This window comes from Suncus etruscus, chromosome 5 (genome assembly GCF_024139225.1).
Source record: "Suncus etruscus isolate mSunEtr1 chromosome 5, mSunEtr1.pri.cur, whole genome shotgun sequence".
Classification (NCBI taxonomy): domain Eukaryota; kingdom Metazoa; phylum Chordata; class Mammalia; order Eulipotyphla; family Soricidae; genus Suncus; species Suncus etruscus.
In genome coordinates this window covers 143,929,675-143,943,486 of record NC_064852.1, presented here as the reverse complement: position 1 = coordinate 143,943,486, position 13,812 = coordinate 143,929,675, and the positions used below count along the sequence as shown (strand labels likewise).

General features: G+C 37.0%; 2 protein-coding genes and 1 pseudogene across 2 annotated transcripts in view; 1 reads left to right on the top strand and 2 right to left on the bottom strand.

Moving 5' to 3' along the window:
* ENY2 (ENY2 transcription and export complex 2 subunit) overlaps window positions 1-13,812 on the top strand; it is an 851,639-nt gene that overhangs the window by 327,311 nt on the left and 510,516 nt on the right. The gene's annotated exons all lie outside the window — the stretch shown is intronic.
* LOC126010170 (uncharacterized) lies at window positions 426-564 on the bottom strand (annotated as a pseudogene).
* On the bottom strand, window positions 3,213-3,593 carry LOC126009487 (histone H2B type 1-F/J/L-like). The gene has a single exon (XM_049773942.1). It carries the CDS (start codon window positions 3,591-3,593, stop codon window positions 3,213-3,215), a length of 381 nt encoding a protein of 126 aa, XP_049629899.1.

Genomic DNA, 13,812 nt, shown 5'->3' with positions numbered 1-13,812 from the left:
ATATTATTTAGTGTGTTATATATTATTTAGTGGTGGCATGTATTCTGATTGTAGTGCTTTTTAGTGTCACCGTGGTACTCACACATCTATCAAATGGCATACTCCTGCCCACAGTGCTTATACAAATCTTTAGTTGTGGTACTCACCAGTTGTTATACCCCTCACCTAGCTAAAAATATGGCCAGAACTCACTTTCAGCATCAGAGATCTCAGACTGCAGCATTGCCAGGCACGAACAGTAGAGTTGCTAGAATGGTACTTGATGTATGTGGTAGCATCAGGGATCAAACTTGAGGCCTCACACTGCTAATGTGGGTGATTTTAGGCACAAAGACTTCACTTATTTCCCTAAATATTCTATAACAGTACATTATATTCATTCCTCTTTTTCTTTCATGTTCACTCCCCTAAATCCAGACAACATTTTTTGTCTTCCAATTCAAAATACAGACCAGGCAAAGGGCCTGGGTTGAGGTGTATATGGGGTGCACTTACTGTATCTGAATCTCCTCTTTCTATACAGTCAGTGTAAAGAACACAGCCTGTGATAAGAATTGGGAGGCCTTATCTTTTCTTTTCTTTTCTTTTCTTTTTTTGTGATTTTAATATATATACATATAATCCTTCACCAGTGCAACATTCCCATGACCAATATCCCAAGTGTCCTTCCTCCCACCCCACACCGGCCTGCACTCTAGACAACTTGATGTAGTCTACACAACATCAAATCCAGACAACTTGATGTACTTCTTTTTATGTTATACTAGTTAGCAGTTTGGGTAATTTCAAAAAAAAAAGTGATACATATAATATAAGCTATTTTTTTTCTATTGTTAGGTTTAGGGTAAGGATAGGCTAAGGTATAGGGTTAATGCTAAGGTTTGGGTAAGGGGTAGCGATAGGGTTAGGTTCAGGGTTTTTTTATTCATTTATTATTTTTATCACTGTATTTACAAAAAAATTTCAAACTGTCTCTCAGACAGCCATTTTGCCTCTCTCCCTCACTATCATTGTCATGGTAGCTGTCATTGTGGTTAGTGTTGTAGCCGCATTCAACTCTCTTTGTGGCAAGCTTCGTCATGAGCTGGTTCTCTCAACGTTCAGCTCTATCTCTAGATATTATTGCTATACTATCTCTTATTTTTCTTATATCCCGCAGATGAGTGAGACTCTTCCATGTCTATCACTCTTTCTTTGGCTCATTTCACACAGTATAATAGTCTCCATGTACATCTATAGGAAAATTTTATTACTGTATATTTTCCCAATAGCTGCATAGCATTCCATTGTGTAAATGCACCACAGTTTCTTTATCCATACATATGTGGTTGGGCACCTGGGTTGTTTCCAAATTCCGCCAGCACAGATTGTTTTTGTTCTGTTCTTTGTGATGTGTCAGTCTCTGTGATGTGAGATGATACCTCATTGCTGCTTTTATTTGCATCTCCCTGATGATTATTGATGTGGAGCACTTTTGATGTGCATTTTGGCCATCTACATTTCTTCTTTCAGAAAATGTCTTTTCATTTCTCCTCCCCATTTTTTGACGAAATTAAATGTTTTTTTTTCTTGTTAAGTTCTGTTAGCATTTGTATATCTTGGATTTTAGCATTTTATCTGTTGGATATTAGGTGAATAATTTCTCCCATTTCCAAGATGGCCTTTGTATCCTAGTCACTGTTTTCTTTGAGGTGCAGAAGCTTCTCAAATTAATGTAGTTCCATTTGTTTATCTCTGCTTTTACTTGTTTGGACAGTGTTGTTTCCTCCTTGACAATATATTTTTCTCAATATCATGGACTGTTTTGCCTTGTCTTCTATATAACTTAGAGTATCATTTATATCAAGTTCTTTAATCCATTTCAATTTGACCTTTGTGCATGGTGTTAGAGGCCTAAGTTCGCTTTTTTTGCATGTGGTTGACCATTTGTTCCCAACACCACTTGCAGAAGAGGCTTTTCTTGCTCCATTTTGCATTTCTTGCCCCCTTACTAAAGAATAATTGATTGCCTGCCTGGGGTCATTTTCTGGGAATAGAGAGTCATATATATACATATATACATACATACATACATACATACATAAATACATACATACATACATACTAATTCATTCTCTTCCATTTCTTACTTCAGAGCTGGTATATTCTTTTGGGTTTTAGCCTTTTGACATATCAAGCCATGACAGGATGTGTTAAAGTCCTCTACTATTATTGTGTTTCTATTGATGTCTTTCTTCGGATTTGTCAGCAATTGTTTTAAATATTTTGCTGGCCCCTCACTGAGTTCATATATGTTTATGAGTGATTTCTTCCTCTTGCACATATCCCATGATTATCAAGAAGTCTCCATTTTTGTCTCATCTCCCTTTTAAGGCTAAAATCTGTTTCATCTGATATAAGAATGGCCACTCCTGCCTTTTTTTTACAAACATAACAAACATATTTAATGTGTTTCTTGGAGGCAGTAAAATTTGAATTCAGCATTTTAATTCATTTTGCCACTCTGTGTCTCTTAAATGGTGCAATTAGTCCTTTGACATTGAGAGAGATAATTTTCGTGGGCTGGAGGGTCATCTTTTTGTAAGAGTTTGGTATGTTTGTTGGATTCTCTTGCCATAAAGTAGACCTTTCAGTTCTTCTTTTAAGATGATTTGAGTCTGTAAAGTTCCTCAGCTATTGTCTATCTGAGAAGCTGTGTATCTTTTTTTGAAATTTGAATGTAACTCTGACTGGGTAAAATATTCTTGGCAAAGCATTCATTTTGTTGAGTTTTGTCACTATATCTCTCCACTGAATTGGGCCTTGAAGGTTGCTTTTGCAAAATCTGCTATAAACATTCAGAATGTTCCTATATCCATAAATTCACGTTTTGATTTTGCTGCCTCACTATTTCATACCTATCTATGAGATTTGTCATTGTGACAAGATTGTGCCTTGGGGTGCTTCTTTTCTGGGGGGATCTCTTTTAGCCAGTATTCCTTGGACATGTGGTATTTAGTTATATACACTCTTTAGGTTTGGGAGTTATTCCGCAATTATATCTTTTAATGTTAATTTTTTTGTAGATTGTTTTCCAGGGCTTCTGGAATTCAATAATTTATATGTTGTTTCTCTTGAGTTTAACACGAACCTCTATTTTTTCTTTCTTTTTTTCTTTTTTTCTTTTATGGCCCTGAAAAGGGCCGTTGGGTTAGGCTTTTTGTCTTGAAGCTTTATTTGGAGCTGGTATACTTGGTGACAGCCTTGGTGCCCTCAGAGACGGCGTGCTTGGCCAGCTCACTGGGCAGCAGCAGGCACACAGCCGTCTGTATCTCTCGCGCCATGATGGTGGAGGGCTTGTTGTAGTGCGCCAGGCACGACGCCTCGTCCGCGATGTGCTCAAAGATGTCATTGACAAATGAGTTCATGATGCCCATGGCCTTGAACGAAATGCCCGTGTCGGGGTGCACCTGTTTCAGCACCTTATACACGTACACCGAGTAACTCTCCTTGCGCCTGTGCTTGTGCTTCTTGCCGTACTTCTTCTGTGCCATGGTCACCGCCTTCTTTGAGCCCTTCTTTGGGACGAGGGCCGATTTCGCTGGCTCGGGCATGTCGACAAAGAAATTGGCTCCATCTGAATCCAAGAAATTAACTGATGTCCAAACTTCTATTTTTTATTTACTCACATTCTCTGAGGACTTTTTTAATCATCTGATCATTTGTTTTAAGGGTATTATTTTCCAGCCTCTTCTGTTGTATGAGTTGTTATGCATCTGATCTTCCAGCTCACTGGTTCTGTCTTCAGCAGCTGTTACTCTATTGATGAGGCTTTCCAAGGAGGTTTTCATTTCAACTACCAAGTTGTTGAGTCCTGATATTTTGGTTTGGAGTTTTCTTATTTCTACTTTCATTTCCTCTTGATTCTTATTTGTGGTTTATTCAGTATGTTCCATGGATTAATTGAATTTCTTGAACATCCTCCAAATTTTCTCTCTAAAGTCTTGCTAAGAGACACTAAGTAGGTTGCCAGATTCATCATCTTCATTATTTAAGCATGATAGTGTTCTGTGATCCTTTCCCATAGTGTACTTTGTGGTTTTTTTTCATACATGTTGTGCTGGTGTACATTAATTAAGTGCAGCCACAGAGTGAAGCAAAGAGGAGAAGACGTTATGAGCTATTATTGTTTAACATTTTTCTGTATTGATTTTGAGATTTTTAAATTTATAATATGTAACAATATTTTGCTTTATGCACTGTGTTTTTAGTATGGATCTAAGAAATCTGTTTGCTTAATCAAAGTTAGACTTATTTTTCCTATGCAATTCAAATTATTCCGTGTTTTGGGGCATATAGCATAACAAATATTACGTAGAGTTTATTCCAGCTCTAGATTCAAGGATCACTACTTGAAGTGCTCAGGGGGCCACATTTTGCACTAGAGATAAATTGAGGTCAATTGCATGTAATACAAATATCTCTAATGAGTTCAGGATGTGCACCTCAAAAAAATGTGTTCTTCTACTACTACAGGGTGAGCTATTTCTTCTTCTGTTTTGGGGTGGGTTCGCACACCCTGCAGCACTCAGACGTTTCTCCTGGCTATGTGCTCAGAATTTTCTCCTGCCTCGGGGGCCTTATGGGATGTCTTTCTGGGATAGAACGGGGGATGGCCTGGGTTAGCAGCGTGCAAGACAAATGCCATACCACTGTGCTACCACTCTGGTTCTCTTCTTATGTTTTTTGTGTTTTTTTTTATTTAATTTCTCAAAAGCTCATTTCCTGTGCTCCCCTATCTATTTGCCTATTCTATTTTTCTTTATAGAGATTTCAATCCTGGACTCAAGAGATAATACTTGGGTTAAGATGCCTACATTGTTAGCATCAAAGTCCTGTTTGATTATTGTCACTGTATAAAGTCTCTGAGCACCAAAAGAAATGATCTGTGAATGCAGAGACAGGATCTAGGGCCTCTGTGGTCCAAACTCACACCCTCAATATACTTCATTTAATTCATGACACATATACTATTTTGGTTACACAAGAAAGACATTCATGTGTATCAATAGAAAAGGTAAGAAGGTTGAGTTGTGGATCTTGGTGAATATTCATGTCTATAAAAAAAACCAACAAAGTCACAAATAAATAAAAGCCAGACTCTAAAAAAATTATAAATAAATATTCATGCCCCTATGTGATAACCGTGAATGATTAGCTATTTGTTTTTGCCTATGTACTCTAGTCTCCAGAATGAAGAGGGTAATAGGATCTACCTACTTCAAAATCTTTCTATGAAGATGATGGAGGCACTGGACAGAAGAACACAGATGTTCCCTTTTCCTGGCTTGTATAGAGGTTTGATGCAGTAAACAGATTGGCCTTTAGAGGGAGCTCCAAGTGAGTGATAATTCTGTGAAATATCAGAAATCTATTTCTTGGATTCTGTTTCTAACAGAAGTGATTAACTGGAAATTTAACTCTTACAGATTAATAGCCATGTGACATGTCAACCTTAAAACTTCTAAGTAGAACACTGATTCTAGTTCATTCTGGGTTATAGATTTTTAAATCACTTCACAGCATGCTTTTAATGTCTGGTAAGATCAGAAAATTTTAAAATATCTCAATATCAGAGTATGTTTCAGTGGCTAAGCAGGATTTAGATCCAATAAATTTGCTATCAGCGTATATATGCATATGTATAAATGATTATACTAAAATAGGCATGGCAATGATTATTTTGAACCTTCCCAACCATAACCTCTCAAAAATTAATTCTTTCTGCTACAAAGACTGCTGAGGCAATAAACTATAAATGGCTTTCACGGAAGCAAATCTGAGAAGAGAGTTACAATTAGCAGCAAGACTCCGGATAACTCTGAGCAGCTCTGAACTTATTTTTGGCTTATTGGAAAACGTGAAAATCTGAAACAAGAAAGTACAAGAAAGCTCTACACTGAAACCAAAATGCATTATTAATAAGTTGAAAAGTAGATACCTTACAAGGGAGATGAATGTGAAACTCACATGGCAAGAAGTAAGATAAAATCATTTGAAAATATTTCAACAAAGGAATAATAAAGTTCAATTTTTAGAGCAACTTTATGTGAACTAATTTATAAAGCAGTGGAAGAAAATAATCTGTCTTAGAAATGATGGAAGTTTATTTCATCATGAACATATATTTGCAAGCATGCAGTTAAATTTCTTCAACACATAAAATCCATTCCAGAGGTTGAAAACCACAGTATGACTTTCTTTACACTATCAAAATTTTTGTGGTTGGCTTTGTGTTGACTCAGTGATTGGGTCCTTTCTGGGATGACAACTCCATTCTTCAACCTTGTAGCCACCATTTGGATTTCAGGAGGAGCTCAAATATTCAGTTTTCTCAATAGTTCTACCCAGTCTTTCCATTTCATCCAGTTTATTACTTCCTTGTTTCCCCCAAACAAGTATTATACTTTGGTTGCAGGCTTATAATCATGAGTCCAGGATTGAAATGTCAATATTATCCAAGAAAAGCATGTGTCTAATTTGCTTCAGAAATGTCCTGGACATTTATGAAATTAAGGTGTATTTTTCAGGTTCAAATAGTGCAACACATTTCTTCACCTATCTGATATCCCATGTCCTTTGCTGTTCAGTCTCTATATAGAAACTAAACAACTTTTTTTTATTGAAACCAATGTAAATTACAAGTCTTTCACAGTTTTATTTCAGGCACATAGTGGCAGTGAAATAGGGCCATTCCCACGACCAGTGTTGACCTCCATCCACCATAATTCTCAGCATGCATTCCATACCTCCATCCTAAGCCCCTCTGAACTGTCAGTGTAACAGGTCCATTTGGCTCTAGCTTTTTATAGTTTGGTTTTCTTGATTCTATTGTCATTGACTTTGATTTGGTTCTTTAGGTCTGACCATTTATTTATTTACACTCAATGCTCCCGAGACCACTTGGTACCTAGGGTCCCATCTTTTTTTCTTTTCTCAATATATATGAAGACATAGAAATATGAGGCAAAACAAGATGATTCATGATAAATTGTTTTGTTAAATAAAAAAGGCTGGAGCCCCTATCTAGAAGCAATAAATAAAATTTTAAAGGAGGGTGGCTTTTTTTTTCCATAAGCGCTGTAAATTTTTTGGAAATTAGAAGGGAAATTCTCTTGGCCTAAGAGATACAAGATGTCTCTACCCTTGAAGCATACTATCATAAGACTGACTACAGGCTCTGGGCATGTTAGTTGTCAAACTTCAAGGTCTTTCTTTAAAATACTAGGAAATGTTCTGCTCAGTTGTGGTTGTCCAAGTCAGTCTTCTGTAATTAGAGATTTTTGGGTTTTGCACAGATTGTAGGGCAAAACCTAGGATAAAGTATTTCTTTATAGTCCCAGGAAAAGTTCAGCTCAATGATGGCGGTTGTAGTCAGTCTTATGCATTAAAGATCTTGGTTTTTGCGCAGATCCTAGGAAGGAGCATCATCTGATTTCATATCACTGTTATTTGGTGAGGTAGGGTACTTGCCCTTAGATCAAGTTGCTGCTGAGAAACCAGAGAACTATTTTTATTCTCAATCTTAAATAAGACTAAGTATCATTAAGACTCTCAAAGATAGCCCAATGCCCTTAGCACAAAACTTGGCCTACAGACCTTTCACAGTCTGGTCTCTACTAACTATTCTGCACATGTATCATTGTATTCTGCCTCCTCAAGATTGATTCCTTATCTCTCTTGCAGAGGACATCAAGTTTACTTCTACCTGCAGCCTTTGAAGAAGCTTCTGGAAAATTCTTTCAAAAACTCTTTAAGAAAAACATATCTCTTCATTTGTTATACATGAAAACCAGTTCCTGTTTCCTATCTAAAGAGATCCTCAAATATTTTGAGTATATTATTCTATCTTGTCTTTATTAAAGATCTTAGCAGAATTAGACTACATCATGCCATTTATTTTTCTATAAATAGTACCCATTAGATGGTACAATTTTTAAAGACAAGTTGTCTAAGATGCTGGAGAGTTGATAGTATAGCAGGTAGGTGACACATTTTGCATATGGCTGACCCAGATTCATCCCCGTGCTCCATATTGTTTCACCAGGAGGGATACCTGAGCACAGAGAGAGTAATCCTGAACAAAGTCACATGTACAACATCCCCCCCAAGAAAAACATAAACACAAAACAAAAAATATAGCATTCAACTTTGTATTTCAAATACCCAAAAGGTAAACAGGGAATTCAAAAGCATTTCTTGTATAAATGAATGAAGATAGATGGAATTAAATTATAGAAATAACATATACTGAGAAAGGGAGGAGGTGGTTGAACTCTGATGCAACGCTGAAGCCTGGAATATCTCTCTGGACTGTCTGTCTTCTGTGCGGCATCTGCGGTCCTGATTTCCTGTGTGTGTGGCTTCATCTGTGGATAGCTAGCCTTCCCTGGAGGTGAGTTTTTTCGCCCAGAAAGGGAGGAGATGGTTGGACTTCGATGCAATGCTGAAGCCTGGCACATCTCTCTGGACTGTCTGTCTTCTGTGCGGCATCTGTGGGTCTGATCTTCTGTGTGTGTGGCTTCATCTGCCGATGGCTAACCTTCCCTGCAGGTGAGTTTTTCCTCCCAGAAAGGGAGGAGCCAGAGGAGCGCAGCTGTGTAGCGAAGGGGGTGGCTGTACACGTCATTTAGCCAATGAATACAACCATAACACTTAGAAAAACCCACAATAGAAGTGTGACAATGGGGAAACAACACAGGACAGTGCCAGACATACAGAATGAAGATCGCAACTCTGATGACAGAACATGGCCAACCAACTACTCAGTCTCTCAGATAAGGAGTTTAGAGTCGCAATATGGGAGATGTTCACAGAACTCAAAGAAAGTATAGAAGAGAACACTAATAAGAATAAAGAGATATGAAAATACAAATCAGAAAACTCCAAACTGAAATTTCAAGTCAAATAACAGGTCTGAAAAACTCAGTAGATGATTTGAAGAAAAAAAATGGATGAGCTTTCCCACAGGTTTACAGCAGCTGAGGATAGAATTAGTACACTTGAAAAATACAACGAATAGCAACTCCATACAGCACAAGAGATTGTAAAAAAGCCTTAAAACAAATGATCAAATAATGGAAAATTACTCAAAGAATGTGAACAGATGAAAATAGAAGTCTATGATAAGCTCAACAGAAACAACTTAAGAATCATTGGAGTCTCAGAGTCCCAGGAAGAAAATCTCCAGGAAGAATCAACTGTCAAGAACATCATTAAAGAGAAACTACCAGAGCTAAAGAATACATGCAATCAAATCCTGGATGCCCGAAGAGTACCAACTAAAAGAGACCCCAGAAAAAATACCCCAAGACACATCCTAGTCACAATGACGAATCCTACAGATGGAGACAGATTAAGATCAAAAAGAGAAATTACATTCAAGGGAACATCCTTGAGATTTACTGCAGATCTGTCACCAGAAACACTCAAGGCCAGAAGGAAGTGGTGGGACATAGTGACAAAACTCAATAAAATAAATGCTTCACCTAGAATACTGTACCCAGCAAAACTCACTTTCAGGTTTGAAGGAAGAATACATGGCTTCATAGACAAAAAACAGCACAGAAACTTTACAGACACAAAACCAGTCTTAAAAGAAAAACTGAAAGACCTACTTTAAGACTGACCAACAGACACACCAAACTTCAATATAAAGATGGCACTAAATCCCAGGACAATTTTTTCTCTCAATGTCAATGGACTAAATGCACCAGTTAAGAGACACATATTAGCTAAATGGATCAAAAAACTCAATCTAACCTTCTGCTGCCTACAAGAAACACATCTGAATAGTCAGAACAAACATAGACTCAAAATAAAAGGCTGGAGGAAAATCATCCAAGCAAACAACACCCATAAAAAAGCTGGAGTGGCCATACTAATATCAGATTATGTAAACTTTATACTCAGGAAAGTTGGAAGGGACAAAGATGGATATTTTGTATTAATCAAGGGATACATACAGCAGGAAGAAATCAATCTCCTAAACATATATGCACCAAATGAGGGGCCAGAAAATATTTAATAAAATTGTTGACAAATCTAAAAAATAATACAATAACAGGACAATAATTGTGGGAGACCTCAACACAGCATTGTCAACACTTGACAGGTCACCCAGACTGAAACCCAACAAAAATATACTAGACCTGAAAAGAGAAATAGAAGAGAGAGGCCTAGTAGATATATATAGGACAATCCACCCCCCAAAAACCTGGATACACATTATTCTCTAATGTACATGGGACATTCTCCAGGATAGACTACATGCTAGCACATAAAACATACCTCCATAATATCAGGAGAATAGAAACTTTGCAGGCTACCTTCGCTACCCTGAAATTATATGTGAACTACAAAGGGACACAGAAGAAAACATTTAATACCTGGAAGTTAAACAGCCTCATACTGAATAACCAGTAGGTCCGAGATGAAATCAAAGAGGAAATCAAAACCTTCCTGAAAACAAATGATAATAGATACACAAACTATCAAAAACTATGGGACACAGCAAAAGCGTTACTGAGAGGAAAATTTATAGCTTTGCAAGCACACATCAGAAAGAAGAAGGAGCATACCTGAATAGCTTAATGACGCAGCTCATAGAACTAGAAAGTGCTCAACAAAAGGAACCAAAAATTGGAAGACAGAAGGAAATAACAAAGTAGAGAGCAGATATCAATGAAGTAGAAACACAAAAAACAATCCAAAAGATCAATGAAAGCAGAAGTTGATTCTTTGAAAAAATAAACAAGACTGATAGACCACTGGCAAAACTAAAGAGGAAAGAGAGAGAGAAAAATTGGATAACTCATATTAGAAATGAAAAAGGAGAGATTCAAAGGGTAATCAGAAACTACATTGAGAAACTCTATGCCACTAAAAATGAGAACCTGGAAGAAATGGATAAAGTCTTGGACTCATAATCTTCCATGGTTGAATAAAGAGAATGTAGCATATCTAAACACCCCCATCAGTATTGAGGAAATTAAGAAAGTAATCAATGTCTGCCCAAAAACAAAAGCTCAGGCCCAGAAGATTCACTAATAAATTCTTTCAAACATTTCAAGAGGAACTACTACAAATGCTGGCAAGACTCTTTCATGAAATTGAAAAAGCATGAACACTTAAAAATAGCTTTTATGAAGCCAACATCACCTTGATACCTAAACCAGACAGAGATGCTACAAAAAAAAATTACAAACCAATATCACTGATGAACACAGATGCAAAGATCCTCAACAAAATCATGGCAAATAGAATTCAATGGCTCATTAAGAAGATCATCCAGTACGATCAAGTAGGTTTCATCCCAGGAATGCAAGGACGGTTTAACATCCGTAAATCTATCAACATAATACACAACATCAACAACATGAAAAATAAAAATCACATGATAATATTGATGGGTGCAGAGAAAGCATTTGATAAAGCTCCAACACATTCTTGATCAAAACTCTCAGCAAGATGGGAATGAAAGGAACCTTTCTCAATATAATTAAGGCCATCTACCACAAGCCAGTGGCAAATATTATCCTCAATGAAGAAAAACTAAAAGACTTCCTTCTGAATTCTGGCACAAGACAAACTGTCCTTTCTCACCACTCCTAATCAACATAGCACTGGAAGTACTTGCTATAGCGATTAGGCAAGAAAAAGATATCAAGGGAATCCAGATAGGAAAGGAAGAAGTCAAGCTCATGCTGTTTGCAGATGACATGATACTCTATTTAGAAAACCCTAAAAACTTTACCAAATAACTTCTAGTAACAATAGATTCATATAGCAAGGTGGCAGGCTACAAAATTGATACAAAAAATCAATGGCCTTTCTATAAACCAATAGTAATAGGGAAGAAATGGACATTAAGAAAACAACCCCATTCACAATAGTGCCGCACAAACTCAAATATCTTGCAATCAACTTGACTAAAAATGTGAAAGACTTATACAAAGAAAACTATAAAACTTTGCTCCAAGAAATAAGAGAGGACATGTGGAAATAGAAGCACATACCTTGCTCATGGATTGGCAGGATTAACATCATTAAAATTGCAATATTCCCCAAAGCATTGTACGGATTTAATGTAACCTCTCTAAAGGTACCGATGACATTCTTCAAAGAAGAGGATCAGGCATTTTTGAAATTCATTTGGAACAATAAACACCCTAGAATAGCTAAAGCAATCATTGGGAAAAAGAATATGGGAGGAATTACTTTCCCCAATTTTAAACTTTACTACAAAACAGTAGTTATCAAAGCAGCATGGTATTGGAATAAAGACAGGCCCTTAGATCAGTGGAATAGGCTTGAATACTCAGAGAATGTCCCCCATACATACAATCACCTAATTTTTGATAAAGGAGCAAGAAATCCTAAATGGAGCAAAGAAAGCCTCTTCAACAAGTGGTGTTGGCACAACTGGCTAGCCACTTGCAAATAATTAAAGTTAGATCCTCAGTTAACATCATGTACGAAGGTAAAATCTAAATGAATGAAAGACCTCGATATCAGACCCGAAACCATACGATATATAGAACAACACATAGGCAAAACACTCCAGCACATTGAGACTACAGGCATCTTCAAGGAGGAAACTGCACTCCCCAAGCAAGTGAAAGCAGATATTAACAGTTGGGAATATATAAAGCTGAGAAGCTTCTACACCTCAAAGGAAATAGCGTCCAAGGTACAAGAGCTCCCCACTGAGTGGGAGGAACTATTCACCCAATACCCATTAGATAAGGTGCTAATCTCCAAAATATACAAGACACTGACAGAACTCTACAGGAAAAAAAACATCTAATCCCATCAAAAAATGGGGAGAAGAAATGGACAGACACTTTGACAAAGAAGAAATACAAATGGCCAAAAGACACATGAAAAAAAGGTCCACATCACTAATCATCAGGGAGATGCAAATCAAAACAACTATGAGGTACCACCTCACACCACAGAGATTGGCACACATCACAAAGAATGAGAACAAACAGTTTCGGTGATGTGGAAAGAAAAGAACTCTTATCCACTGTTGGTGGGAATGCTGTCTAGTTTAACCTTTATGGAATGCAATTTGGAGATTCCTTCAAAATCTGGAAATCCAACTCCCATATGATCCAGCTATAACACTTCTAGGAATATACCTTAGGAACACAAAAATACAATACAAAAATCCCTTCCTTACACCTATATTCATTTCAGCACTATTTACCATAGCAAGACTCTGGAAACAACCAAGATACCCTTCAACAGATGAATGGCTAAAGAAAGTGTGGTACATATACACAATGGAATATTATGCAGCTGTAAGGAGAGATGAAGTCATGAAATTTACCTATACATGGATGTACATGGAATCTATTATGCTGAGTGAAATAAGTCAGAGAGAGAGAAAAACACAGAATGGTCTCACTCATCTATGGGTTTTAAGAAAAATGAAAGACATTCTTGCAATAATAATTTTCAGACAAAAGAGGGAAGGGCTGGAAGTTACAGCTCACCTCATGAAGCTCATCACAAACAGGGATGAGTTTAGTTAGAGAAATAACTACATTTTGAACTATCCTAATAATGAGAATGTATGAGGGGAAATAGAAAGCCTGTCTAGAGTACAGGCTAGGGTTGGGTGGGGAGGAGGGAGATTTGGGACATTGGTGATGGTAATGTTGCACTGGTGGTGGGTGGTGTTCTTTACGTGACTGAAACTCAAACACAATCATGTATGTAATCAAAGTGTTTAAATAAAATATATATAAAAAAGAAATAACATAT

Coding starts and splice junctions, on each gene's coding strand:
- LOC126009487 (XM_049773942.1), bottom strand. CDS start 3,593: ATGCCCGAGCCAGCGAAATCGGCCCTCGTCCCAAAGAAGGGCTCAAAG.